Source organism: Rhopalosiphum maidis, chromosome 2 (assembly GCF_003676215.2).
Source record: "Rhopalosiphum maidis isolate BTI-1 chromosome 2, ASM367621v3, whole genome shotgun sequence".
Classification (NCBI taxonomy): Eukaryota; Metazoa; Arthropoda; class Insecta; order Hemiptera; family Aphididae; genus Rhopalosiphum; species Rhopalosiphum maidis.
In genome coordinates, this window is record NC_040878.1 from 19,381,894 (window position 1) to 19,408,354 (window position 26,461).

Sequence of the window (26,461 nt, forward strand, 5' to 3'; positions counted from 1 at the left end):
ATGTAAATTTTAATAAATACGTGTAAGTCTAATATTTTATTTTTTACGTGAATTATGAGCATTTTCAAATATTTAATATTTTTCATACTCATAACTCACCTAAAAATTAAAATATCCTAAAAAACCAACGAGAAAACACAGATTACGTTCTTACCTAAAAGTTTGATAATAGGTCAATTCACTCTAATATCAAAACTAAAAGCACACTAAGTATTTTGTGGGTGCGACGTCCTCTTAAGATATGGTACCTATATCTTAATATCTATAAGTCCTATATTTATACTTATATTGTTAAAATATAGACTTCCTAATCTGCCCGTGTTACTTAGTAAATTAGTTTGAAATATCAATAACATATAAATAAATAAATAATATAATAATTTTAAACAAATAGTCAATTTTTTCATTTACGGTAAATAATGTATAGATAAAAAAATGTATGTAATATTAATAATATTAAATGTCAATTATAATGAATAAAAAATATATATAACTTTTAGGTAAGAACGTAATCTGTGTTTTTTCGTTGGTTTTTTACAATATTTTAATTTTTAGGTGAGTTATGAGTATGAAAAATATTAAATATTTGAAAATGCTCATAATTTACTTAAAAATTAAAATATTCACATACACGTATTTATTAAAATATACATTTCAGTTTTGAATATTATATAATTATTATCATTTAAAATCTCACAAAATCTCATATGGGGTTTTTTTTCGGGGACTAAATTTCCGGGGTTATTTTTTTCGCGGTACCCTACCTAGTACCTACCAAATACAATTTATAAAGCGTAATATATATGTTATTGTGTTATATGTAATATATATTAATAATTAATAAGTAATAACTATATTAAATTAGAAATTATTAAGTGCCAAAATGGACTGTTCATCACGTTAATTCCAAAATGAGGCAGCTTAGTTACTTATCAGCTTACTATATTATATACCTAACATAACATAATAGTATATTATAGTCTATATACTATTTTACTAAAAAATAATAATTTATAATGAAAAAATTAGGTACAAATCATTCATTAACACCCACCTCTAGCAAATTACTAGTTTTTACCCAAAATTAAAATCAAGGTGGATCACCTTGGTTAAATTAAAATTAGAATTATATTAAAATATTTATAAAACATCAAAAAGGCAAAAATAAATTAATAATATGCAACATTTGTGCTGCTATCTAGGTATTATCTACATACCTGTCAGAGGCATTGGATTATGACAAATTAGATTATATTATCAAAGATTATTTTTTTATAGTACTTACAATTGGTTGTATACAAATAATTAATGCAAAAAACAGAACTATAAAAAATAAATATGTAATTTTCTCATATCAACAACGATCGACAACTATCGAATATAATATTCCTATAATTTCTAATCTGATTAGTGATTATGTCGGTTTAAAGTCAGTTGAATGTCATTCTGGCTATGTAATTACATGGGATCTAATAAGAAATGTAATTTTTCGAGTTTAATTTAATAAATTATGCTTATTTATCGCCATCGTAATTCGTAATTGTCATCCAGATGAAAGTAAGTGCACAGATGACCTTCTACAAATAAAATTTTTTTTTTTAAACATGGAACATAATTATCATTATGGTGTTCATCAAATTACAAGTTATGCTGTAATTTATTTTTATTTTATATTTCAGATAGTAATTGTTTGATTGTTGGTAAACACTAATGTTACCAATTTATTTAAATTTACGAGTTTTGTTGATGGTATCCTAAAGAGACAATGCTGCTGACGCTCTATTATATGGCTACAAATTGGTTTCAATCATATAGATTATCGATTATAAAATCAAATTTAAAAAAATACTTGACTAAGAATTTAACTCTTGTGCTGTACAAAGAAAAAGATTTTGTAGGATTAGACAATGAACGTATGTATATTATTAAGTAACTTTATTTTTATTTATGATAACATTTTTATGAGATTCTAACTTTAGAGTTGTACAGTAAAGAAAATAGTGATATATTTTTGTCCATAAGACCTCGTGGTATTACTTCAGACAGTTGCAAAGATGCTAAGTCTGCTCAACTTGATCAGATCATATCATTTGTTGGGCACAAAAGGTCATGTTCAGTTTTACCTGAGGTAAAATATTTATGTATATTTAGATTTTATAACATAGTTAGAGTTGTAAATGTTCCCTTAAGATAGTAGTTATTACTTGATTTAGATTTAAAAATATTACAATGCAACTTTTAATATATACCGCTATTAAACATTAATAATGTTTAATAGCGGTATACAACTTATAAGTTATAGTATAAAAGTTCAGGAAAAAGTAATAGAAAGTGAGATTATAATTTCAAAGAATATCGATTATGGAACCAATATTAAGTATAAGGCAGATTGTGAAGAAGTACAAGAAGAAAATATTTTTATGTATGATGTTTATACATTTAGGGAAAGCAATAGGAGAGTTCAAAAGTGGGAAGGAAAAGAGTACTAAGGGTGTATGTGATAGAAATATGGTTCCTATAAAAATGTTGAACAAAATGCTGATCCTAAATAGTTTGGATTAAAGAAGAAGAAGAAGAATAATAATTTATAATCTATAAAAGAATTGTATTATAGATAAATTTCATATATTATCTAATTTAGTTATGCCAGTCTTGACTAGATTATTTTATTTTATTAGCAAATATTAAATGTGGATAGTTGGATTCTTATTCCAAATAATCCTATCACATTTCCTGCACTCTTGAATACACACAAACCAATAACTTTAAGTTTAGAAACAAGACTTCATTTATTGGTTGAAGCCACTTATAGAATGTTCAACGTTCATCAAAACATAGACAGATGTTTAGTAAGTTAAAGATAACTCTTGATTTTTTTTTTTTATTTGTATGTTGTAATTATATATTAATATTAATAATATTATATTTTTTTTATTTTAGATTGAAGATTTTGGTGTGCTTAAAGCTTGGAACGCTGGTGAAAATTTTGGACTTTTGTTGGAAACTGATCTGGATCATTTTGCTAAGCTTACTAGTAATTTTATGGCCAATTCAAAATCATTATATTTGGGAAACCATATGGAATTACTACGAATACAAAGTCTGTTATATATTATTTTTTAAATATATTACTAATTATATTATTTAAAATTATATTTTGTCTTCTTTTTTTTTGTTTAGCTGTAAAAGTTGAAGGTCAGCCGTGTGATATTGAAAATAATGAATCAATTGCTTCTAATATTGACTTTATTTATAGTTTACATGATAACTATGGTAAATTGTAATTAATTTTTATGAAGACATGTAATTTTACAGAATTATTTTCCACTTAGGTATTAATAATGTTACAACTGTTCAGTGGAAAAACTACTGTGACACACTTTATGCTGTCTCTGTTGCTGCAACAAATGTGTTAAAATTTGGAAAACCCATTAATTTTTGGTAACATTTTTTAACCAGTCTTCAATAATTTTTCATAATTCTTTAATGAGTTATCAATATTTTCAGTTCAGCTGTGTTATCAAAGAAACTAAATAATAAAATAAGTATGGACGATTATGTTGTCGTTGAAAATGTACAAGATGAAGTTGACAGTACTATTGTGAAAAATGTTGAATCAAAATGTTTTACTGAGAGTAAAATTCATAAAAACACTCTTCCTACACTTGAAATTCCAAAAGAAAATCACTTAAAATATGTTCAATTTAATAATGAATGTGAATTAAACAATGAATCTAATGGAAAATCAAATAGTGAATATGACTATGATAGTGCTTCAAATACTAGTTCCACTGATTCTATTAGTTTTCGAAGAATAGTACTCACTCCAATTGAAGAAAATGAAGTAAAGTTATCATGCGGGTATGAAGATTTTAACTGTGTAACAAATATCAATGATAATATTTCTGTCAATAATTTATATTTATTTTATTTTTTAGAATGAAACCAATCAAAAGTAGCCCCGATGTATTTGGGATATATAATAACTCCTTAAATAGTTCGATGATGAGAAGTCATCGATCATTTTCAGATTTTAGTAACAATATTGAATCAAGACCTCGATGTCATACACCTGTACAACATAGTGGTGAATCAAAAACTGGAAAACCACCAAATATTATTATATTTAGTGAAAGTGCTTCTAGTGCACAACAAATTCAACATTCATTGGAGTCTGTCTTGCATAGATACAGGTAAAATTATTTTCAAAATACTTAATTTAACCTGTCATCGGTTTCAGTGTTAGCATTTCCCTATCTTTATTATCTTATTGGTAACCATTGATTCAAACAATTTCCGATTGTTTTGAGACTTTATGTACCTCTCATTGGTATGATAAAGTATTGGTAAAACTAAAAACGGTATTTAATATTTATTGATATAAATACCACAATGTTACATTAGGTCTAAGTCTACAGTATTGATTATGTTAGCATCACACTTATTACAATTTAATAATGTATGTGTTTTTAACATATATATGTCTTATAGCTGAGGTCATTCTATAAATTTGTGTAACAAGGAGAGTGTTACTATGGTGTCATGAACCACTTGTATGTTTATGATGATGTGTATCACAATAATATTATGTGTCTATTACCTACAACTATAAATTTATACTCTGTTTTTATTTTTCACATGTTAACCAATATTGGTAAATTAGGCAATAGCCATAAGACATATAAATATCTGATGTATCCTTATGCAATGTGGATACTTGTGTTTATTTTCAGTGATAATTGCCTTAGGTATATACTGTACACAACTTTTATATAAGATTAGAAAAAACGCTCAAAATTATATTAAAATTTAATTATTTTTTTTATTTTTTATGCATTTTTATTTACTAAGTAAATTTTTGTTGAAATAATTGGCATTTGAAAATATAATTGTATATATAAAATACAATAATAAACGTAAGAGTTTAATAACTCCACAATAATGTTTTTAAATCATAACAAAATTAATGAACATCTTTATTCATAATTTGAATATGTTATTTTGTCCAAGTTTGAATTTAAAATGTTTATAAAAAAAAATTATGCTAGCATTTTAGATTATTAAAAAAATATTGTGACTATACATTTTTGATATTTTCTTATGGTAAATAAACAACTTATAAGGAATCTTGTATTAAATTGTCAAGCATATTATACTAGTGAATTATTTTTTTTGACATTTATAAAAATGGGACAACACAAGTATCTAAAATTATTACTCATTTTTAAGTTACAGCAAAATAAAAACAAAATTGAATTTATTAAAAACTAATTCAGTATACAAATTTCCATTTTTTCTTAATTTTATATTTGTTTTTCTTAGGTATTTTGAAAAATACCAGGAATTTTTAATTTAAATATTTCTAAAGTACAAACTAGATGCATTTTTCTACCCAAAACCATAATTATACACAATAGGTGCACAATTCATACTTGACATATGATAATATTATAAAATTTTAGTATTTTATATTTTAAATAATAACAAATGTTTTTGAAGCTCCCTAGTTAGAGTTTAGAAGATGCTACAATATTGTAAAACATTTTAAATTATAAAATATATTGATTATTATTGATGTAGGGTCTTCTAATACTAAATATCTATATTTTATTATTAATCAATGATATAGATACACAATCTATACATTGAGCTTAGATAAAATGCTTCATTCACCATGGACATCACAGGCCACAATGGTAGTCGTCTACGGTGCTGTACCTGATGAACTTTATCCATTACTAGAACAATACCTGTTAACAGAAGGAGGTCGAATCTTATGCTTGTGTTCTGATTTTCTTGGTACACTGCTACCAACTGCTTTTAGTACAGCTGAAGTATGTTCCGATGACATAGTCAGCTTCACATACCGTCCATTATCCATGCGAACATCTCTCTTACATCACATTCTCTGTTACCAACCCAGCACCCCCAATAATGATCATTTTCCATCTGAAAACGGGTAAATAGAAATTACTTTATTCAGTAATTATTTGAGCTGCAATAAAAGTTATATATGTTAAACCATTAGCATTAAAGAAGATAAGAATTTAGACATTGTGGATATGTTTGATACAAACAACAAACATCATACTATCAACATTGAAGTCCTAGCTGCTGAAGATACTTGGGAAACACCAAGTTTAATTTTAGCAACTGCTCCATCTGGAGGAAAAGTTATTTTCTCTCAAGTAATATTGTATTAAAATATATAAATAAACAAATAAATATATTAACATTATAACTACTTTAGGTACATTTGGAAATCGATCCTCATCAAAATGGAGAATACCATTCAACTACTGAAGATAGATACCTATTAATTAAGGATTTGTTAAGCACCCATTTGGGACTGGATTGTGTGTCATGTGATCAAGAACCAAAACATACAGCTGCTTATTTGCTGGGAACTGAAAATGTATAATGTAATCTTATCTATCTTTTTTACATTAATATTCAATTTTTTTAAATTTTCTTATAGGATAAAGTTAAATTTTTAACTTCTTTAAATGGAAAAGTATCTAAAAATAATATATTGTTATTAAAAGACTTAAAAGTTCAGTTTTGTACGAAAGATGAAATGTGTATTGGAGCTAGTGAATACTCCTTACCTGTAATTTGTAATGATTTCCCAGTGGACTTCAGTGAAGAAGAATATTTCAAAGTAAGCGTTACATATAATTACTAATAATAAAAGTATTAAATAACATATTATGACATTTTAATTAAATGTTTAAACAAATAAATTCTGCTTATACATTTAATAATTTAGTAATTAAAATAAATAAGACTGAGTGATGTCTTAGAATGACATTTTGTGTACTACACATTTTTAAATAAAAATGAAACAAATAACTGTAAAAAATACATTTTACACTTAAAATTGTTATTAATTTTGTTAGACTATTTCTTACTCGACCAATTAAGTGTTTTCAATGACCCATTAATAAATTATTTATGTTTTATAAATTGATTAATTATAATAAAAAAAATTTATCAATAAATGTAAAAAAGCAAAACAAATCAAACGGATTTTAATGCCATTTAATTACACTGAATGATTTAAACAAATATTTCATACATTTTTTTATTATATTTTATTACATAATTAAATGTTTATAGAATCTTCATACTGAAGAATTAGGACGTTTAGTAATATTTGGAGAAGTCATGTCATCTTCTATGAAACTATTAAATGATCCAATATCCCGACATGGGCTTGTAGTCATTCCAAAACAACAAATTACTGGAATTGGTAAACTACTTTTTTTTTCTTGTTTGTATTTTAGTTTTTATTAAAATAACAAAAAAAAAAAACCATTTGTGAACCATATGCATATAGTATATATCCAATTGCTTTAAAATATTAACATTAATAATTATGTTATAGCAGGCTAATGGCCTAGTTGTTGAAGCCTTTATTTTTATTAATAAAATAAAAAAAAAAAATTATATTATATATTTTGTAAATAGGTAGAGGCGGTAATAAATGGTTGAGTCCAAGTGGCTGTGCCATGTTTTCTGTACAGTTACACATTCCGTTTGATTCTCAACTTGGTCAAAGATTAGCATTGCTACAACATGTTGTTGCATTGTCAGTTGTGTCAGCTATATGTTCACTGCCCGGTGGTTATAATGTAAATATTAGTATTATTTAATTTATTGTACTTTATATAGGTTATTATTTTCAATTGTTTATAGAAACTTGATCTCGGTCTAAAATGGCCAAATGATATATATGCTGGAGGAAATGCAAAAATTGGTGGCCTAGTCATCAGCAGTTCTGCAGCAGGAAACACTGCCATCTGTTCGATTGGTATAATGATAAAAATGATACGATTATATTTGATTATTGTTGATTATTTATTATTATTCACTTTGCAGGATGTGGTGTAAATTTAAATAACAATTTACCTACCACTTGCATAAATGATATAATAATTGAACATAATGCTAACTCTCATAACCAACTCAACACATTGACTTATGAGCAGTATTTTGCCACTGTATTTACTGAACTCGAAAGGCTGTTGAATCAAGTACAAAATGGCAATGTAGACATTATATTTGATCTTTATTATAAATACTGGCTTCACAGGTAAAAATAATTTTCTTTTAGTTATCATATTAATATTTTTTGCATAATATATATTTATTATGTATTTTTCCATTAGTAATACTGTAGTAACAGTGCTTCGACCGAACAAAACGACATTCAAAGCCACGGTGATAGGACTTGATGACCATGGATTTCTAAGGGTTCGTTCAGAAGATGGAGACATCATAGATGTCAGACCAGATGGAAACTCCTTTGATATGCTTGCTGGTCTCATAGCCCCAAAATAAATTCCAATCTGATATTTATGTTTACCATGTGTGGTTTTTGCAAATTTTATTATTTTTCAATACTTATAGGCCTAGTTATTCATGATAATTATATTATCATATCAATTAAAACAATTCATAATTATTATTATTATTTTTTTTTTTATAATATGATCAATCTTATATATACAAAATAACTATAATTTTATTTAAATTATTTGGTTATTTTACAATTTTAATGAAATCTCGTGTTTCATTACATTTCAAAACTTTCATTTGATAAATAATAATAATAATTGGATCATTTTTTAGAATTAAAAATAGTCTATAGCATGTTTAAATTTATTTTGTAGTAAGCTACAATGCTTAATAATCATTATTATTAATTAATAGAAAAATGTTTTCAACTAAACATTTTTTGTTTGTATCAAGACTGGGTCGGCTTATAAACTATATACTTAATTACTTGGCATTTCAAATATATAAGACTAATATTAATCAGATAATTTTTGATTTTTTTTCTAGTTGGTTTAGGGGTTTATAATATGTATGTATGTTTGTATTTCAAGTACCAAATATTGTTACCAAAAAAGTTATGTTTAAGTACCGATTTGTTATACTTTGCATTATTTAGTACATAGTAAATAAATAGAAAATTAAAAGGAAATATTTTTTCTAATAAACAATAAATACTTTATAGATACCTCAGCAACTACTAAATAATATGATTAAAATATAATTAATTGTTATTCTCCTTATTGTATAAATGCTCATCGCTTGTTATTGGAATTAAAATTTTTATCTTTTTTATATGGTTATATGTTTAATGTATCCATTGATATTTACTGTGTACCTATGCGCAAAATTAGTGTAGCATAACTCATTTTACCCCTATTTTTTAATTTAATACACATAATATAAAATTGTTTGATAAATATACAATTGTTTTGTTCAACATTTGTAACAAAATGTTTTACATATTATATTATAAAATATATCTTTAATGTTTGAATAGTTTATCTTACTGTTATGTATTTAATAGACTGATTATCTGTTTTATTTTTAATATATATATATATATATATATATATATAAATTGGTACTTGATCATTCCATTCATGTGATCTTCGGTTGTAGATGTATGATAATGTAATTTGTTTATGTTCGTTTTTTTTTAATGTAATAAAATGTTTAATATACTGTACTAATTATTAAGCACAATATTTTTAAATAGTTTTTAGACCACTTATTAAGAATTTGTTTTATCCATTCAATACAATATAGGTATTTATACTAGCTCATTTAATTGTTTCAACATATAAAATATACCAAATACCAATAAATATTGATATTATACAATTAACATACATTAATGGTTTTTCTTATTTGCAGACTTCTACTAGTGATATATATATATTTATTGAAGCCTAAAAAATAGTCAAATAGATAAAGTTTTTAATGTCAATTTTCTGATCTATGCTTGGATGCACAATTATTATCCTAACAATGCCTCCGTTATGTGAATCCCATGATCATTAATTAAGAGATCTTTTTTTTTCTATGAAAAATAGAGGAAAAGTTCATCTTGTGGATACAATTTTAAAAGCAAAATAAGAGAAATTCAAAATATTTTAGATAGGTTTTTTAGATACAAAAAATGTTGACTTAAAGGACAGTTTGTTTCTACCATTTTGTTCCCAATAAATATTTAGGTAGTTTCCTGCCCGAAAATTCTTAGCTATAGAACGCTTGGTTCTACCCGGTTTTTTAAAATTATTATTTATTAATTAATTTCTTCAATTTTATTCAAATTTATTTATTTTTAATAAACGATTTAATGTTAAATGACAATAATGCAAGGAAATTAAATATTTAATAATCAACTGATATTGTGATATATTATAATTTATAATAAAACAGCTAAATATGCAGTGGCGTATTTATATGTAGACACTATAGGCATGTGCCTACAGAGGAAAATTTTTTTCAATATTGATGGTATTGCATATTGACTCGGTGAGACTTATATCATTTTCTGTTATTGTAAAATATTCTAATAGCCACAACAGCCAATACGATTATTTTAAATTATTGAAAACAATGGTATTGGTTTAAAATAAAATTCGAATTTATTATTTTTAAAATTTTCTATATTGACACAACATTAAGAATTTTCCTGAGTGTACCAGTATCCACTTGTACTACCGAGAAATCGTTTTCATTTCTCAAACGCGTAAAAAATTATTTAAGGTCCATTCAAACTGATTAAAAGTTGAACAGTTAGCATTATTGTTGATAGAGAATGAAATGTTAAATGAATTGAATTGCGAGGATTTAATTGACACATTTGCAAGAACTAAATGTCGACGTAAATCGATCGTCTAACAAGTAATTTATTATGTAAGAAATTTAGAATGTATACAAACATTTTATTATACCTTTCTTTTTTTTCTAATGTTATTCAACTCCAATTCTTATGTTTTTTTATTTAAAATATAATTAAAATTTGTTTTACATATACCTACCTAATTAAATTGTATTATATCATAATTAAAGGTGGCCATTTTCCACAGGCCTAAAAGCAGTAAATATATAAATACACTTTTGTAAATATGTGAACTAAATTTCTTGTATTCATTGAGTACAAGCATGTATTCAGATTCAATTATCAAGGGGGGAGTAAAATATTTATAATACATGAATTATAAAAATACATTGTTTTAATAATAAAAAAATAATTCTACTTTAAAAATTTCTGGGCGTTTGAACTGCTAAAACCCCCTGTATACGGCTTGGTGGTGTATATGGGTTGAGGGGGGGGGGTGTCGTATTGCCCTCATGATACTTTTTTTTTTAAATATTAGTTAACTATTTACTGATTTAACAATAAATATTATTGAATATTTTGTAATTATTTATTTATATGCCATATACGTAAATAAATTTGTTGCACCTAAAGGAGATGCTTATGATAAATACATTTTTTTTTTAGTTTTTAATTTATTAATATCAAATATCAAATTTGAATAGGCGAATCGTTTGTTAATTTAGTTTTTTCCATCATTAAATTTTTATTTTTGTCGCAGAAAAAAAATCGGTACTAAACTTTTTTCGGGACTTATTTTCCGAGTACCGCTCGTGGACTCCGTTTTGGAGGACCTATTATCAAATAAGTTGATTGATTCCTTTAACAATGAAATTAAAAATATAATTATATTAAAATTGAAAATGCATTATTATGAACAGCATTCAGTATTTATTTAGATTGTCAAGTATTCACTACATTTAAAGGAAGACTCACGGCCGTTCAAAGGGGAGGAGGAGACAATTACGACAAGTGCTCCAGGCGGCAAAAGTAGCAATATTTTAAAAGGTGGCAAAAACTTTCCAAATTTAATTAATATAATATTACGTAATAAAAATTTAAAATAAAAGCAAATATGATCTAGATATAGAATAAACCAACATTGGATTAATTATTAATTAAAACTTGTAATAATAAGCCTTAGAACAAAAAATATATTATCGAACAATTGGTCATTGGAGCACTTGGAACATAAGATAATGATCCATTTTGCGCTTTGAACGTTTTTTGTTGTTCAATTGTATATTTTAGTCATGATTTTAGTTTTAGGTACATTTATATTATGCATTTGCTGATTTTATATCAACACCTATGATTTTAAGTTGTAAAAATTACAGACATTAATATTTAATAATATGTTAATTTATATTTTTAACTCAAAATTTACTGATAAGTGATGCAGTCTCTATATAATCACGGTTGTATAGCCATGCTATTGTATTTGTTATCTTAATCCGTTTTTCATGGTTAACGATCTTCGTTTGTTTTGAATACTCGACCGTTCGGAATTCAAATATCTGTGATCTGTCTAAACGTCTAAATAGGTATTACCTATATAGTTCTTAAATCAGTTTTGTTGATAGTTCAAACTGTTTTTTAGTATTTAATGTTTACGATAAACTATTCATCTGACAAGTGTAGACGACTTCACTACACGTATTACATACTTATTAATTAGAATGATATTTTATCAATTACAGTGGTTTAATTATCACAATATACATTAGTATTTAGAAATAATTGATGTTATAATTTGAGTTTATAATCATGTCCAAATCAGGAATAGAACCTAAAGCTTCGTCTACTGCTGTCAAATCTCAAGATCAACGGTATGTTGCAAATTATAAATAGTATTAATAATATTGTTACATTATGTAATATAGGGCTTATAAGAATACAAAATATAAATTTTTACTTAAGAGAACATTATTCTGGCATATTGTGCCTTAAACGCAATATTTGAGAACTTAATATCTCTAAGATTATGTTATGTTTAATATAATATCTAATATAATTTAATAAACCAATATTAAAATAAATTTAAAGATTGCTTAAGTTATTGCATTATATAACAAGAGATTTTTTAATTGTTTGAAGGTGACAAATTGTCAGTTCTAGTACCTACAATAAATATTATCATTCCTGAAAAATCTTTAAAATTTAGAGCATGTAAGTGTAATAGACACATATTAGAAAAAAACTAGTTCATTGTTTTAAGCAGCAGTCTTCTGCTAATCATTTTACATACTTTATTTTTCCATTCAAATATATTTATATTATACATCATTGACTAAAATACTTTAAAATTATATTAAAATTGTACTAAAATAAAAAAAAATATGCAAATGCCATAATTTTACTGCCATAGTAGTAACTTAGTCATTTAAGCCAAAATTTAAATTTAAAATCAATTAAAAAATTAACTTAATTTAATTTCAACAACTTAGGAAAATGCAATTAGTTATTAAATTACCTATAACTATAATTTATATTTTCTAGATCCATAAGAAATTATCTTAGGAATTCCAGAAATGATGAGACATTTGCTTCAACATTCTCTGATGAATTGACCAATATTAATTTAGGAACTAAAACTTTATCAGGAATGTCAAGCGATAAAAAAAATGTACAAATGGAAAGTATGTATTCGTCATTTGGTGGGCAATCTTCTTTGGGAATTCTTGAATTAGATAATATGTCTGGTAATAATAAATAATAATACTTACTAAATATTTTGACATTTTTTAATATTTCTTTAACTTCTAGATATAGGTCATACATACAAAAGAGAATCATTTCAATATAATATTAATAATAACCAGCCTGCTCTGCAACGCCGTTTAAGTCAAGCTACTCAAGCTAGAAATACTCTTGCTAGAGCAAGTTCAATAAAAAATATTGTTAATAGTAAATATATATTTTTCCAAGTTTAAATTCCATTGTAATTTATTTATTTATTTTTTAAAGATAATGAAGTTAATAAGCTGAATGTCAGGACATCTTTAACAAATGTAACCAATGCATTCGCATTCAATGATATGTTAGTTATCAATTTGACATTATTTTTAAATGTACCTACTTAATAAATTTAATTTATTTAGGTTGAAAGAAGATTTTATTAATTCAAGTAGTTCATTTTCCAGTGATGATTTTATATCTGGCAGTGAATTTAAAGAAAAATTAGCTGAAACTGAAGAAATTAATCGTAAAGAATTTGGTTCATTGTCTGAAAGTCGTTTTGATTTTTCTTTAGAAGGAGAAAAGTAATGAGTATTCATAATTATTAAATTGGATTTTTTTTTAGACATGTTAACAACCTATTACTGTGATAATGATTTTCAGAAGTCCAGTAATAGATGTATTACTAATTAAATAAAATTAAAATGTAAAAAACATTAATATTATAGGCAATCAAATGAAAATGCATCATTTGCAGCAAATTACTTTGCTGCCAAAAGTATACCTGTTGAAGACTTATCTGCAATTTTTCCTAAACGAAAAAACGGCAATGAAACATTTAGAAAAGAGTTTAAAGAAAGTCATTGTTCATTATTAGTTCCTAATAATGTCAAAAATAACCAAGAAGGTAATTTATTATTACATTTTGTAATCAACTATGTTTCCTGTATAATATGTATTTATTGACTATTCAGATCAACAAGCTCAAATAGGCTACAAGACAATGTCTTCAATTACATCTTGGACTGACAGTCATGTATCCAATAATTTGTTAAACTTAACAAGTTTGTCTGATATTTCTGAAGTATTAACATCTAAAACAAATTCAGCTAATCCAAAGGAATTGACTGAAGTATTGCTATCAGGAGGTTTGAAAATTGCTTCAATAAATTATATACTTAAGAAATATTGCTTACTAATTCTTCTGTAGATTATTAAATAATATTGTATATTATGCTTTTGTTTTATTCTAAATGCTTAGTAATTTTAAAATGTCTTTTTATATAGAAGGAAAGTTATAATTGATAATTACCAGATAATATGAAATTTATCAACTTAATATAATTGATTATTTAAACATTTTTTTATAAAACAATTAAGCTTAAATAATGAAACCAAATAAATTATTATCACATTGTTTTGTATGTAGCAAAATAGAATTTAATTAATTTAATAGAAAATAATGTCAATTAACAGTAAATAAATATTTCATAAAAATTGAATTGTTTCACTTTCTATTTTTTAAAATTATAAGATCAAACACAGTCAATGTTTATTCTACCATATCATGAATAAAATATCAATATTATTCAACTAAACTTAAATGTTTAATTTTATTGTAATTTTTATAATTTTCACCTTCATTGTAAATTGGCATGTTTGTTTATGGGCAGTCTTAAAACCACAGCTTTCTTGCTCATAAATCATGATTTAATAGTATTGATATTGACAGATTGAATAAGAATAATGAATATCCACGTTAAATAAAATTTCTTTTTTAATTCAAATTATATAATTAATTCATCATAATAAGCAAGCCTGTATACAAAATAGTAACTGGTTTGTTTAAAAATATATTATGAAACATTCTTAGCAAATGCCTAAAAATAACAATTGGTCTTTATTTTTTAGTGATAATTAATTTATCATACCATTTTCTTTTAAAATTTAAGCTTAATTATTTTGGTCGAGTTTTGAAGGTAACAACATGTATTTATATTTTATACACATAAAATGTGTATTATATATTATTTATATAATACATTTTTTTTACTTAACTTAAGTATCTCATTTCTTGTAAATATAGATTTGTCTGATGATAGACAGTTGAATGAGTCTTATAAGTTTCCTCAAAGACGATTATCTACTTCCACTAGATTCTCTATTGCTTCGCAAAATCTTGAGCATGCAGAACTATGTAAATTTCTATTTAATTTTCTCTTGGATGCATTTTTTTTTTTTTACATAACATGTGGATTATATTTTAATTTTTTAGGTTTTCAATCTTTAGACAATTTAAGTTTTATTTCTCCTCAAAAAAATATTACAAATATCCATGAAACAACTTCAGAATTGAATAAAAATGTTAATTTGGAAACACATTATGAAAATAAAAACGAAAAAAGTGAAATATGTATTAATACCTTAAATCAGTGTACATCAAACAAGTACAATTTATCTAATAATTTTAAGAAGTAAACTCATTACACAAATAAATGCTATATAAACTGAAACATCTAATTTATAATTTAAATGTTTCAGAAAACAGACTAAAGCACAAATAAATAATAGTTGCACATTTTTTTTAACACCTAAAAGTGGATATTTTGAAGACTGCACATTGGGAATATCAGAGATATCAGAAAACAATATCGATCTTTCAAATTTTTCTATTTTAACTAATAACCATGAAGTTCTGACTGAAATGTCATTTAATAAATCTACTAATATTTCTAAAATTGTCTATTGTAATGAAGCTATACAACAAGATAAATTGAATCAGTCAAACGTTCAAGATTACAGTTAGTTTTAATTTCTTTTTATTTAAATACAGTGCTCTAAAAATATTTTGACAGTGAAAAATCATTATATTTAAAAATTATTATAAGTAGAATTTGAATATTAGATAAATTTGTTCTTAACAGTTATATTTTATTTAGTTTATTTTAAATAACGCACAATAATGATTTTTCTTGTTCTGGATTCCCATTTTACAAAAAAAGTATTTACTATTTTGTAATGAAATATACATTTTTAGAATATAAATAAATATTTTCTATATTATTATTTTATATTTTACTTTTTTTTTTTTGTATGTATAATTCTAAGGGAAAATCAGTAAAAAACTCGAAATTGGTGATGTATGTATTGGAACTTACTCTCAAGCTGTAATTACATTGGAAAATAGATTAACCATTGAAGCAAAATATACATTACATTTATTGGACATGTCACTTAACCATATAAATACTTCTAAATTTGTTGATGATAAGCTGTTTGGATCAAATGTGGCAACTGTATTTTGTTCAGATAAAACTTGCATCATACCTCCATTGTCTGAAGCTTCGTTTACTGTATGGAAACTAAAAATTGTTATTGATGTATAAATATATTTATGAAATTATTTTTCTAGATTGGGATTGTTCCCTTAACTTCTGGAAGTATAAATATTTATATAGAGCTTAAAAGTAATGATATAACTCAAGAAATTTACCGTAACATTCAAATTCATTCTATTGAGCCACAGGTATTTTATTATTTGGTCAAAATTTTTAAATAATTCATTTAATAAAATATTTTTATTTTTAGGTTACTTGGATAAATAACAGTTTTGGCTCTATGGACTTTGGCTTATTACCAGAGTTATCTCAAAAGTCTTTACCAATCAAACTCTTAAACAAAGGAACTTATCAAGTTCCAATTAAATTTATTTTAAGCCAGGTTTGTTTAAATTTATCATTCATATGATATCGCTTACCTATACATAAAATAATGATATAAAAATAAATATCATGATGTTATAAATAATTGTATTTTAATTTAAGTTTAAGAATATTTTTGGTTTGTACAATATTACAATGTGAAATATATTCACCAAAACTATAACGCATAATTACTACTTTATATACGATAATAAATTATAATTGTTTTAGGATAACTGTGATGTTATTCAGGGTAAAGCCATTCTAAAACCATCTGAATTATGGCAATGTGACGTGAACATCCTCACAACACATTTTTCAAAAAATAATTGCAAACTAACTGGTCGGCTTCAAATAGTTTTAGATTCTGTTGAAGAATTGTCTACCAATTATTCACCGTTATTATTCTGTTCCAATTTAACTGGATATGTTGGGTTTACATCCATTTCTTTTGATCAAAATCCATTATTATTGCAAAAAACTGGGCAGTTTTCACTGAATGGTACTATAGAAATAACCAACAATAGTGAAATTCCAATAAGTTTAGTTGTACAACAAAATAACAAACAATGTGCAGAATTTACAATTCAGCCTGATAAATTCAAATTAGCTGTTAATGAAAAAGTAAAATTGAAAGTTGTGTTTTTCCCATCCAAGTCAATTAATTCTTTCAAGTAATATAATTTTTGAACATTTAAATATTTTATTGATAATTAATCATAAATTATTTTTAATTTGCTTTATTTTTAGTGAAACCAGTATTTGTTTACAAGTTGTGTCTTCACAGAAACAATTTTTTTTCAAAGTCAACTATATTGAATCTAATTGTAATAATTTGTGTTCTTATATTTACATTTTAAAAAATCGAAAGTATATTTTAAGTTATTTTACTATTTTTTAGTTGAGTTTCAACAAATGGGTTCACCGTCTTCACGACCTATATCTCCTTGGAGTACAAGTTCATCTAGTGCAGGTTTCTTTTTATTTAATTATTATATTTGTTTACTAGCTTATTTTTTTTTAATTTGTTTATAGTTGGACGGTTGGAATTAGAATCTACAAGTTCAAGTTTAATATGGGGAAGTGTACCTCCAAATACTAAATCTGTACAAATTTTTACCTTACGTAACCGTGGTTCACACAAGGAAAAATTGCATTTAAAAATTAGAGATAATAAAAATTGTTTTAAAGTATGTAATTTTGTTTTTAAACTTAATTTATTTTTATTTTTTGTATAAGATGTTTAATTATCTTTACTTTCAAGCTGATATCTTCTGGTGAAAATCAAGTATCAGAAATGAAATTATTATTAGAACCAATGGAAAGTCAAAAACTGAGTGTAGCACTTATATCAACATCAAATGAAGGCCAGGCTTATGGTCAATTAGTCTTACAAAGACAACGTAGTGATGAAAAACGTGTGGTTAGTTTGTAAATTATTTACTATTATACTATTGATTTATTTTTCAACTTAATTGCAAAATTATTTAATTCTTAAAAAAATTATCTATTTTATAAGAGTAAATTAGCTCAGAATTTTTTTTTTCATTTTAATCTATTGATTTTTATTAAATATAATTTTGTATTTATTTATATTTTTAAAACAGCATGTAAGGTCATACCGATAATAAATTGATTTATTTTCAAAATTCTACAGTGAATACTTTCAATTAAATATTATATTTTTTTTCATATCTGTATGGCATAAGTTTAAGTATAAAAAAAACATTAATTTTCAAGTTGAGTAATTAGTTGTTAATCTCTATATAGCGGAAACTATAAGATTGAGTAAATTACCTAATTTTTTTATAAATTTTTATTAATTGAAAAACTGTTTTTATTATTTTTATTTTAATTTTCTACGCCTCATTATTTTCTGCTGTTAAAAAGTTTTTTTGTCATTTATGTTGTAAAATACTTTTAATTTTGTAACTGTTTTAATGTATTACTTCAGATTTCTTTATATGGCTACTGCGGTCATTCAGTTATTGTAATTCGTGGTCCATTTGAAGATAACTTTGGTAACATGTGGTTATATCCAAATCCCCAACTTATGTCATCTCAATTGTCCATTACAAACTCTGGAAATACTGCTGCATTTGTAAAAATTATTCAAGGTTGCATTTTATTTTAATTATTTTGTGTTTTTAAGTACTTACAATAACAACCAAAATTAATGTTTTAGAAAATTCATCAGAAGATATAATTCATCCTCATGAGTTTATATTAAAAAAAGGAGAAACTATAAATGTTGAAATTACAATAATTATGAGTCCTGAACGGTTAGAAATGTTAATTGGACAAAATTGTAATTCTAAAGTCATTAATATAAATAAAATATCAGTGATTTATGGTGATGAAGCATCTAGAATGCGTGTGTCAAGGTTAGTATATGTTGATATTAAATTTATTAAAACATATATATTATTTATCATATTTTTTGAGATTAAATCTATGAATAAGTTATTATGATGAAATGTGAGTTGATTTATTTTTTCATTATCATATTTATATAAATGATCACTGATATAATATACTTTGTCACAGTCTCAATTATAATATAATCAGTGGATATTGTCACAATACTATTGTGTATAAAATATTGAGTAATAATCTTTTTCAGTGTCAAAAAAAAATATACATAAGAATAAACAAGTGTAAAATATGATACAGCTATACAAGAAAAGCTTTTAATTTCACCATATTTTAATTGCTTTCCTTAAAAATTATTATCCAATGGTTTGCCAAAACTAATTAATTTCTGTATTAAGTATATTAATATATACTTAATTTAAATATTGCATATCAAAAATTTTATTTATTCTATCTTTTGAAACATAATTAAGAGGACATCTCACCCATATTTTGTGTTGTCTCCGTCTTACATACGTATGACATAGTAAATTTTTGTTTACCAATTTCAATTGTGTGCTTTTAGTTTTAATATTAGAGTAAATTGACCTATTATCAAACTTAAAGGCAAGAACAGTATCTGTGTTCTCTCGTTGGTTTTTCATAATATTTTAATTTTTAGGTGAATTGAGTATGAAATTATTAAATATTTGAAAATGCTCATAATCTACTTAACATACCGTAAAAAACTAACGAGAAAACACAGATAATGTTCTTGCCAAAAAATTTGATAATAGGTTAATTCATTGTAATATTAAAACTAAAAGCACACTATTGAAATTGGTGAATGAAAATGTACTATGTCTTAACGTGTGTAAGATTGAGACAACACATGCAGATGAGACATTCTCTTAAGTATTTTTCCCAGTTTTGTTATTGTATTTACTGTTTTAAAAGATTATATTATTATGATATTGATTTAGAAGGGATTCTAATTCTATACTTTTGATAGTTCCTAAAATATTATTTTTTTATAATTTTTAGAAAAACTAAAATTAATAAATAATTTATCTCATTTTATGTACAATGTTTAAAATTATATGTTATTGAATTAAGAAATATTTATAATAGATAACTAGTATGTGTATTTTTATAGGCTCTGGAAAAATAGTAATGATAAAAAAAAAATTGTATACCTAAATCAACAACGTTTAGATGACATATCTAACATGTTCAATGATGTTAGTCTTGTTGATGTGAGTCATCTCGTTGACACCGAGGTAAATTATAACGTTTATTTATAAATAAATACTTATATTATACTTGAAAAAAGTCATTTAAAAATATAACAATAATATTAATGTAATGGATAAATTCCTAATGGTAAATTTATTCTTTAAATAAAAAAAAAGTATCTACTATTTTTAATATTATTTCTTTTTTAACTTTTATTTTATTAATATATTATGTTTAACTAAATTAAAGCTTATGAATAAATATTTTTAGGTTTTATTTTAGCTCTTTTCTAGTTTTTGTATCTTAGCATAGCCTTAATTATTTCCAAACAAAAAATAATCTCCCACCTCCAGTATAATCATACACATCTAATAAGAATCTTAACTTAATGTTTGTTCATAGAAATCATTATCTAAATTATGGAAAACAGGCATAAGTGAAGATAATATTGTCATTTTAATGGAAACAAGCAATTTAGAATCATTATTATGTGACACAACAACAGTTTTTAGTGAATTAGAGACAACTGTGTAAGTATATGCATGTTTACATTTCTGATTCAATATGTCAAATTACATTATACATAATTTATTATCATTATAATTTAAAATACAGTAATGAATATTTAAGATACCTGTTTTGTGCATATCACATAACATGTTTTAATTTCGGCTTTTGTTAGTATTAAAAATGTTTTTTTATTTTTTTACCAACTATAAATTAACTAGCGATATAATTTAGTAATTCCATGTATACACATATGTATTGTATATTATGACAAATTAGTAATTAAAAAATTGTTTTAACATATTTATTATTTTTACAGAATTAGCAGACTCCCGTAGAAATTGGCGATTTCCTTGTCAAATATTTTTAAGAATATAGTAATAAATTGTTTTGAATATAAATATATTTTTTTTTATCTTTTTATATTTTTAGAATTACTATTAATCATATTATTTGGTATACATTTTTAATATTTTGATGATCTCTCATATCTCTATTTTTTTTATGTACAATGTGAAACATGTTTAATATTATTCTTGCTTTTAAATAAATATAAGTTGAAACATATTTCTTTTGGCAGTTATGGTTTTTTCTATTTTTCTACAAAAAACAAGAATAATAGTCAATATTCTCATAACCTAAAAGATACCATTGTAATAATTATTAGTGATGAAATTTATGCTGAAAAGAAAGATGTTGCCATTGGTCACCTTTAGAGGTGTATCAATATTTTGTAACTTGTAGATGATATTGGTAAATATTGTTGTGGTTTTTTATGGAGGGGGGAGATGGGTTATAGTTTATTATAAATGATGTTTAACCAGGGGTAGTTACCAGATACTTTGTTGGGAGAGCTGTCATATTATTCAGAAAACTATAATGAAAATAACTAATTATCAAAATAATGCTATGTAATAACTATTTATATTTTGTCTAGCGCTGCAGACCAACCAAAATCAATTTTTCTACACATTCCCAAGTGACACCTAGCCATGGGCGAAGCAGTTTTAATAGTAAGATAATTGGGGGGGGGGCTTATGCAGAATTGGCGTGTACTTGCTAGATATAGGATAGTTGCTTCTAGGTTATTTTACGGAATAATAAGATTTTTTTTTAACATATTAATGCATTGAATTCAATAGTCAACTTGTCAATTATAAAAGTACTTTCCAAACTTTTCTAACAGTTAGCGGCTTGCTTTGAGAGTAAAATTCCCTCACACCCAATAAGGCAGATCATTGATTAATGATTATAAATACTAGATTGCTTATTGACTGGGTTTTCGCTATTGCGGCAATTGATGGAAAAATACCCGAAGAATTAAATAAATTTAAATGAGAGGCATAAAACAAGGTAATTAAGTAAATGTTTAATAAGAATTAAGCAATAAAACTAAAATGGGATAAGCTTAACTAATTTAATAATGAAGCACATTATTTTTAACTGTAAATTGAATTGATAGTAGTATATAGAAAATTAGAACATCTTGTTTGATAATTCACATTTTAAACAGCATTCTAACAATTAAAATAGATTAATTCTAAGACTTTAAGCAGGGTATTCTAAAGTTGTCCAATTGCATTTTGTAAATACTTAAAAATTAGGTTTTTATTAATTCTAAAATAAATATAATATTTATAGTAGGTATGTAACACGAGTTAAAAAGACCAAATTTTTAATTAGTTTATAAATCATTGTATAATATATATATTATTCTATTATATATTAAGTAATTTATAATAAAAGAATATAGTTGGGTAAACTTGGTTTTCAAAGATAAAAAAAAAATTTTAATATATATAATAGATTTACTACTACATTAAATGATTTAGATAATTGATTTTAATGTAAAAAAAAAAAATAATAATAAGAATTAATAACTAACTTCAATTTAAAATATGTATTTTTGGTTTGCCCCATTGTAAAATGGTTGAATTAAAAAAAAAATTAATATTTCAATTTCAATAAAAAACGCATAAACAGGATAATTCTGTTGATATTTACTGAGTGTAATTAAATGTTCATAATAAGCCACACATACTATGACATATAATTACAAAATTAAATAAAAAAATTAATAAATAAACTGTACATTAGATTGATAATCTGATTTTTGAGTTAAATAATAACTAACTATTATTAGTTTTTGTTTGTTTGTTGGAAAAATACAGGCAATGTTTATTATTAATAAGTATATATATAAAAAAAAAAAAAAGGTTCAACTTAATGTGCAAGATAATCAATTAATTGAGACAGTTATGACAGACAAATCATTGAATTATGGGGACTAATAAATTACAAGTCTTCATCCTCGTCAGGCAATGCAGTTTCTTGAGCCTCCTAAAATAATTATTAATTTTTTAATTATTAATAAGTTTTTGTTGTCATAATTAAATTTTTTAATTTTTACCTTGAGGTCTTGTTCAATTTGATCTTGCCATTGAGGGTCCATCTTAATTTCAGGAGGTACAAGAGCAGGCATTGCAACAAATTCAAGGTTGGGATCGCCAATTAATTTTCTGGCCATCCACAGGAATGGTTTTTCAAAATTGTAATTACTCTTTGCACTGATATCGTAATACTAAAAAAAAAAAAGATAATCAATCGTCCTTTTTCTAAATATAAAGTATTAAAATGAACCTGTAAATTCTTCTTGCGATGAAAAACTATTGTCTTAGCTTTTACTTTCCTATCCTTGATATCCACTTTGTTACCACAAAGCACAATTGGAATGCCTTCACATACTCTCACCAAATCTCGATGCCAATTAGGTACATTTTTGTAAGTGATGCGGCTAGTTACATCAAACATGATAATAGCACATTGACCCTGAAAATCATTTAATTTAAAATCTTAACATCATATAATGTAATCTTTTTAAAATAAGTATGTGATATATTTTTAATTTTAAGGTGACACTACATGCAATAATAATATTATAAAAGAAGTTCTTAATGTTCTTATACACTATAAAATTTTTTAATTTAAAATAAAATAAAATTATAAGTTAAACTAATCAGACTTAAAGGAGTATAAAACAATTGCATAATATTATGAAATATGATTTTGATAATGTAATACACATAATTACTTGAATATAATATCCATCTCTGAGACCTCCAAATTTCTCTTGACCAGCAGTATCCCAAACATTGAATCTAATGACACCACGAGTTGTATGGAATACCAATGGATGTACTTCTACTCCTAATGTGGCCACATATTTTTTTTCAAATTCACCCGTCAAATGACGTTTAACGAATGTCGTCTTGCCAGTACCTCCATCACCAACCAATACACATTTGAACGTAGGAACATCATCGGGTACATTCATTATTAATGTTTACTGTATAAAATCAATAATTAGTGAAAATAAGTTTTTAATAGTCAAAATTAGATACAATGTTTTTGATTATTTACTAAATATAGATACAAAATTGATGTAATAGTTTCAATTAGTAATAATACTTTTGAGATATTTTATTTTTTTTATTGACAAAATCATCTTATTTTATGTTAATTTTGTACATGCATCAAAACTTTTAAAATTTTGCATATATTAACTACTTAAATTTAGCAAAAATGGCAAAAACCAATATCAGTAAATAGTACTATAAAAATGTAAGATATTTATATTTTATTTTGAGTAAAAAAAAAGGTTAATTGTTTTGATAAGGACACCTAACCTAATAATCAAATAAATACTTGGTAACCAGTACAAATATCATTATAATTGAAATAAGACGATTGTTGTAATTAAATCAAATTATAGACAATTGAAAAATGTTAGTAGTAATACTTTATCAATAAAGGTACAATTTATTTTAACTTTTACCAAGTACAAGTAGGCAGCAAGCCTATGTAACTATAATAAATCACATGGTTTAGAGAAAAATATTTTGATGGAAAATTGTACGTAATTGAAGTATGCATCCTAAAACAAATTAGATGATTGACTATTACTTAGAAGAATTGAATAGCATTTCATTCAAGAGTAACCAAAGATTATAACCTAAGATTTTATGAATCATAGTTTAGGAAAAGATGCTCAGTATAATGTATTAGAATAGAAGCGACAATAATCGTATTCTCCTTAAACACTAACAATGGCAAAATATTGGATTACTTACGTGTTTAATAGACTTGTGTAAGCAATGTAGGTGGAAACAAATTAAGTAATGACAATGCCGTACAGCACAACTGTAACGGATTCCAACGGCTTCGTCGGAGACGTGAAAAAAACGCGCTAGAGAGTCGGTGAATCGTGATTGCAAACAAGGAATGATGGCGTCAGGAGAGTAGGAGACCGCCTCTGATGCCGCTATCACGTCACAACCCGCCACAGGGAACTGTCATGAAATACAGTGTCGCCAAAATATAAGTGTGATTTGTATTTTTAAGCGCCATTATTTGAACATTATTTACTGTGTTTTTCTGAGCGTACCAATGAATGTATTCATTAATGATGCGTTTTTTTGTGTATGAGTACACGATAAGTAGTCGATAAAATATTTCGAATTTTAAAAATGGAGATGATTTTGAATTTTAAATTGGATCTAGTTTATATAGAGAAGTCAATCTTAGAATTCCCAGTACTTATTTTTATAATTGGAAAAACAAACAAAAAAAAAAAATAAGTAAAACCGGAAATATTTACTCAAATCCAATTTTCAACAAACTCGATTTTTTTTTTATCAATGTAATTCAAAAACTAAAAAATATAAATACTTGAAATTTTCACCAAATTATAATATTATCGTTTTCTATTTACAATACAATTTTCAAAATATTTCTACTATTATTGAGCTATTTATAGGTAATACAAATTTTCATAAATTTTTTTATAAATATCGTATAAAAATTATTTACCAGTTAGAAATTTTTGAAAACTTAATATAAAACTCCTTAAAATTTATTAATTTTTTAATAAAAACTATTGAAAATGTATAATTACAATATTTTTTCACATGCGTTTAAAGTTTTAAAATTCACAAAAATCACGAAAATTCATAAATTATTTTGCAATTGGAAATTAATAGATATGAAAAATCTAAATTAATTTTTGCTTAGCATTTCAAGTAAAATTGTTTATGACAATCGATATTCACCCTATTTATTGGTACTATAATATTTATTAATCTAATTTTACTATTTTTCGATATTTACAGAAAAATATTATTAAATTTTGAGTTTTATAATTTTATATAATATGGTTTAAACATAAGTATATTTAATCAATGGCTATATTATAATGATATAAACGTCACTCGCGGTATTCCAAAATTAATTATCATTTGAT

General features: G+C 24.5%; 3 protein-coding genes across 6 annotated transcripts; 2 read left to right on the plus strand and 1 right to left on the minus strand.

The window, feature by feature from the left end:
• Positions 1-1,305: 1,305 nt before the first annotated feature.
• Positions 1,306-8,635, plus strand: LOC113551631 (biotin--protein ligase). The gene is made up of 18 exons (XM_026953983.1): positions 1,306-1,557; positions 1,680-1,913; positions 1,980-2,128; positions 2,679-2,849; positions 2,941-3,100; positions 3,181-3,273; positions 3,333-3,441; positions 3,508-3,861; positions 3,939-4,193; positions 5,630-5,959; positions 6,029-6,188; positions 6,251-6,415; positions 6,479-6,661; positions 7,120-7,252; positions 7,471-7,634; positions 7,699-7,813; positions 7,882-8,095; positions 8,172-8,635. Exons 2-18 carry the CDS (start codon positions 1,766-1,768, stop codon positions 8,341-8,343), a joined length of 3,075 nt encoding a protein of 1,024 aa, XP_026809784.1. The 5' UTR covers positions 1,306-1,557; positions 1,680-1,765; the 3' UTR covers positions 8,344-8,635.
• A 3,514-nt stretch (positions 8,636-12,149) lies between these two features.
• Positions 12,150-21,636, plus strand: LOC113551821 (centrosomal protein of 192 kDa-like). 4 transcript variants are annotated; one of them, XM_026954334.1, is made up of 23 exons: positions 12,150-12,516; positions 13,187-13,389; positions 13,454-13,594; positions 13,655-13,727; positions 13,789-13,950; positions 14,095-14,273; positions 14,341-14,514; positions 15,453-15,563; positions 15,642-15,840; positions 15,908-16,167; positions 16,475-16,719; positions 16,779-16,892; positions 16,955-17,086; positions 17,299-17,741; positions 17,818-17,894; positions 17,969-18,040; positions 18,103-18,257; positions 18,332-18,490; positions 19,022-19,184; positions 19,253-19,451; positions 20,576-20,699; positions 21,058-21,185; positions 21,482-21,636. In XM_026954334.1, exons 1-23 carry the CDS (start codon positions 12,455-12,457, stop codon positions 21,498-21,500), a joined length of 3,594 nt encoding a protein of 1,197 aa, XP_026810135.1. In that variant the 5' UTR covers positions 12,150-12,454; the 3' UTR covers positions 21,501-21,636. The 4 variants fall into 4 exon arrangements, with proteins under 4 accessions (XP_026810135.1, XP_026810131.1, XP_026810132.1 ...); XM_026954330.1 differs by lacking the exon at positions 15,453-15,563; XM_026954331.1 differs by lacking the exon at positions 15,453-15,563 and having other exon boundaries at positions 13,831-13,950.
• Positions 21,637-23,147: 1,511 nt separating this feature from the next.
• On the minus strand, positions 23,148-25,462 carry LOC113554622 (GTP-binding nuclear protein Ran). The gene is made up of 5 exons (XM_026958543.1): positions 25,293-25,462; positions 24,254-24,508; positions 23,803-23,991; positions 23,573-23,743; positions 23,148-23,502 (listed from the first exon to the last, which is right to left on the minus strand). The coding sequence occupies exons 2-5, from the start codon at positions 24,494-24,496 to the stop codon at positions 23,458-23,460; spliced, it is 648 nt and encodes a 215-aa protein (XP_026814344.1). The 5' UTR covers positions 24,497-24,508; positions 25,293-25,462; the 3' UTR covers positions 23,148-23,457.
• Positions 25,463-26,461: the final 999 nt, after the last annotated feature.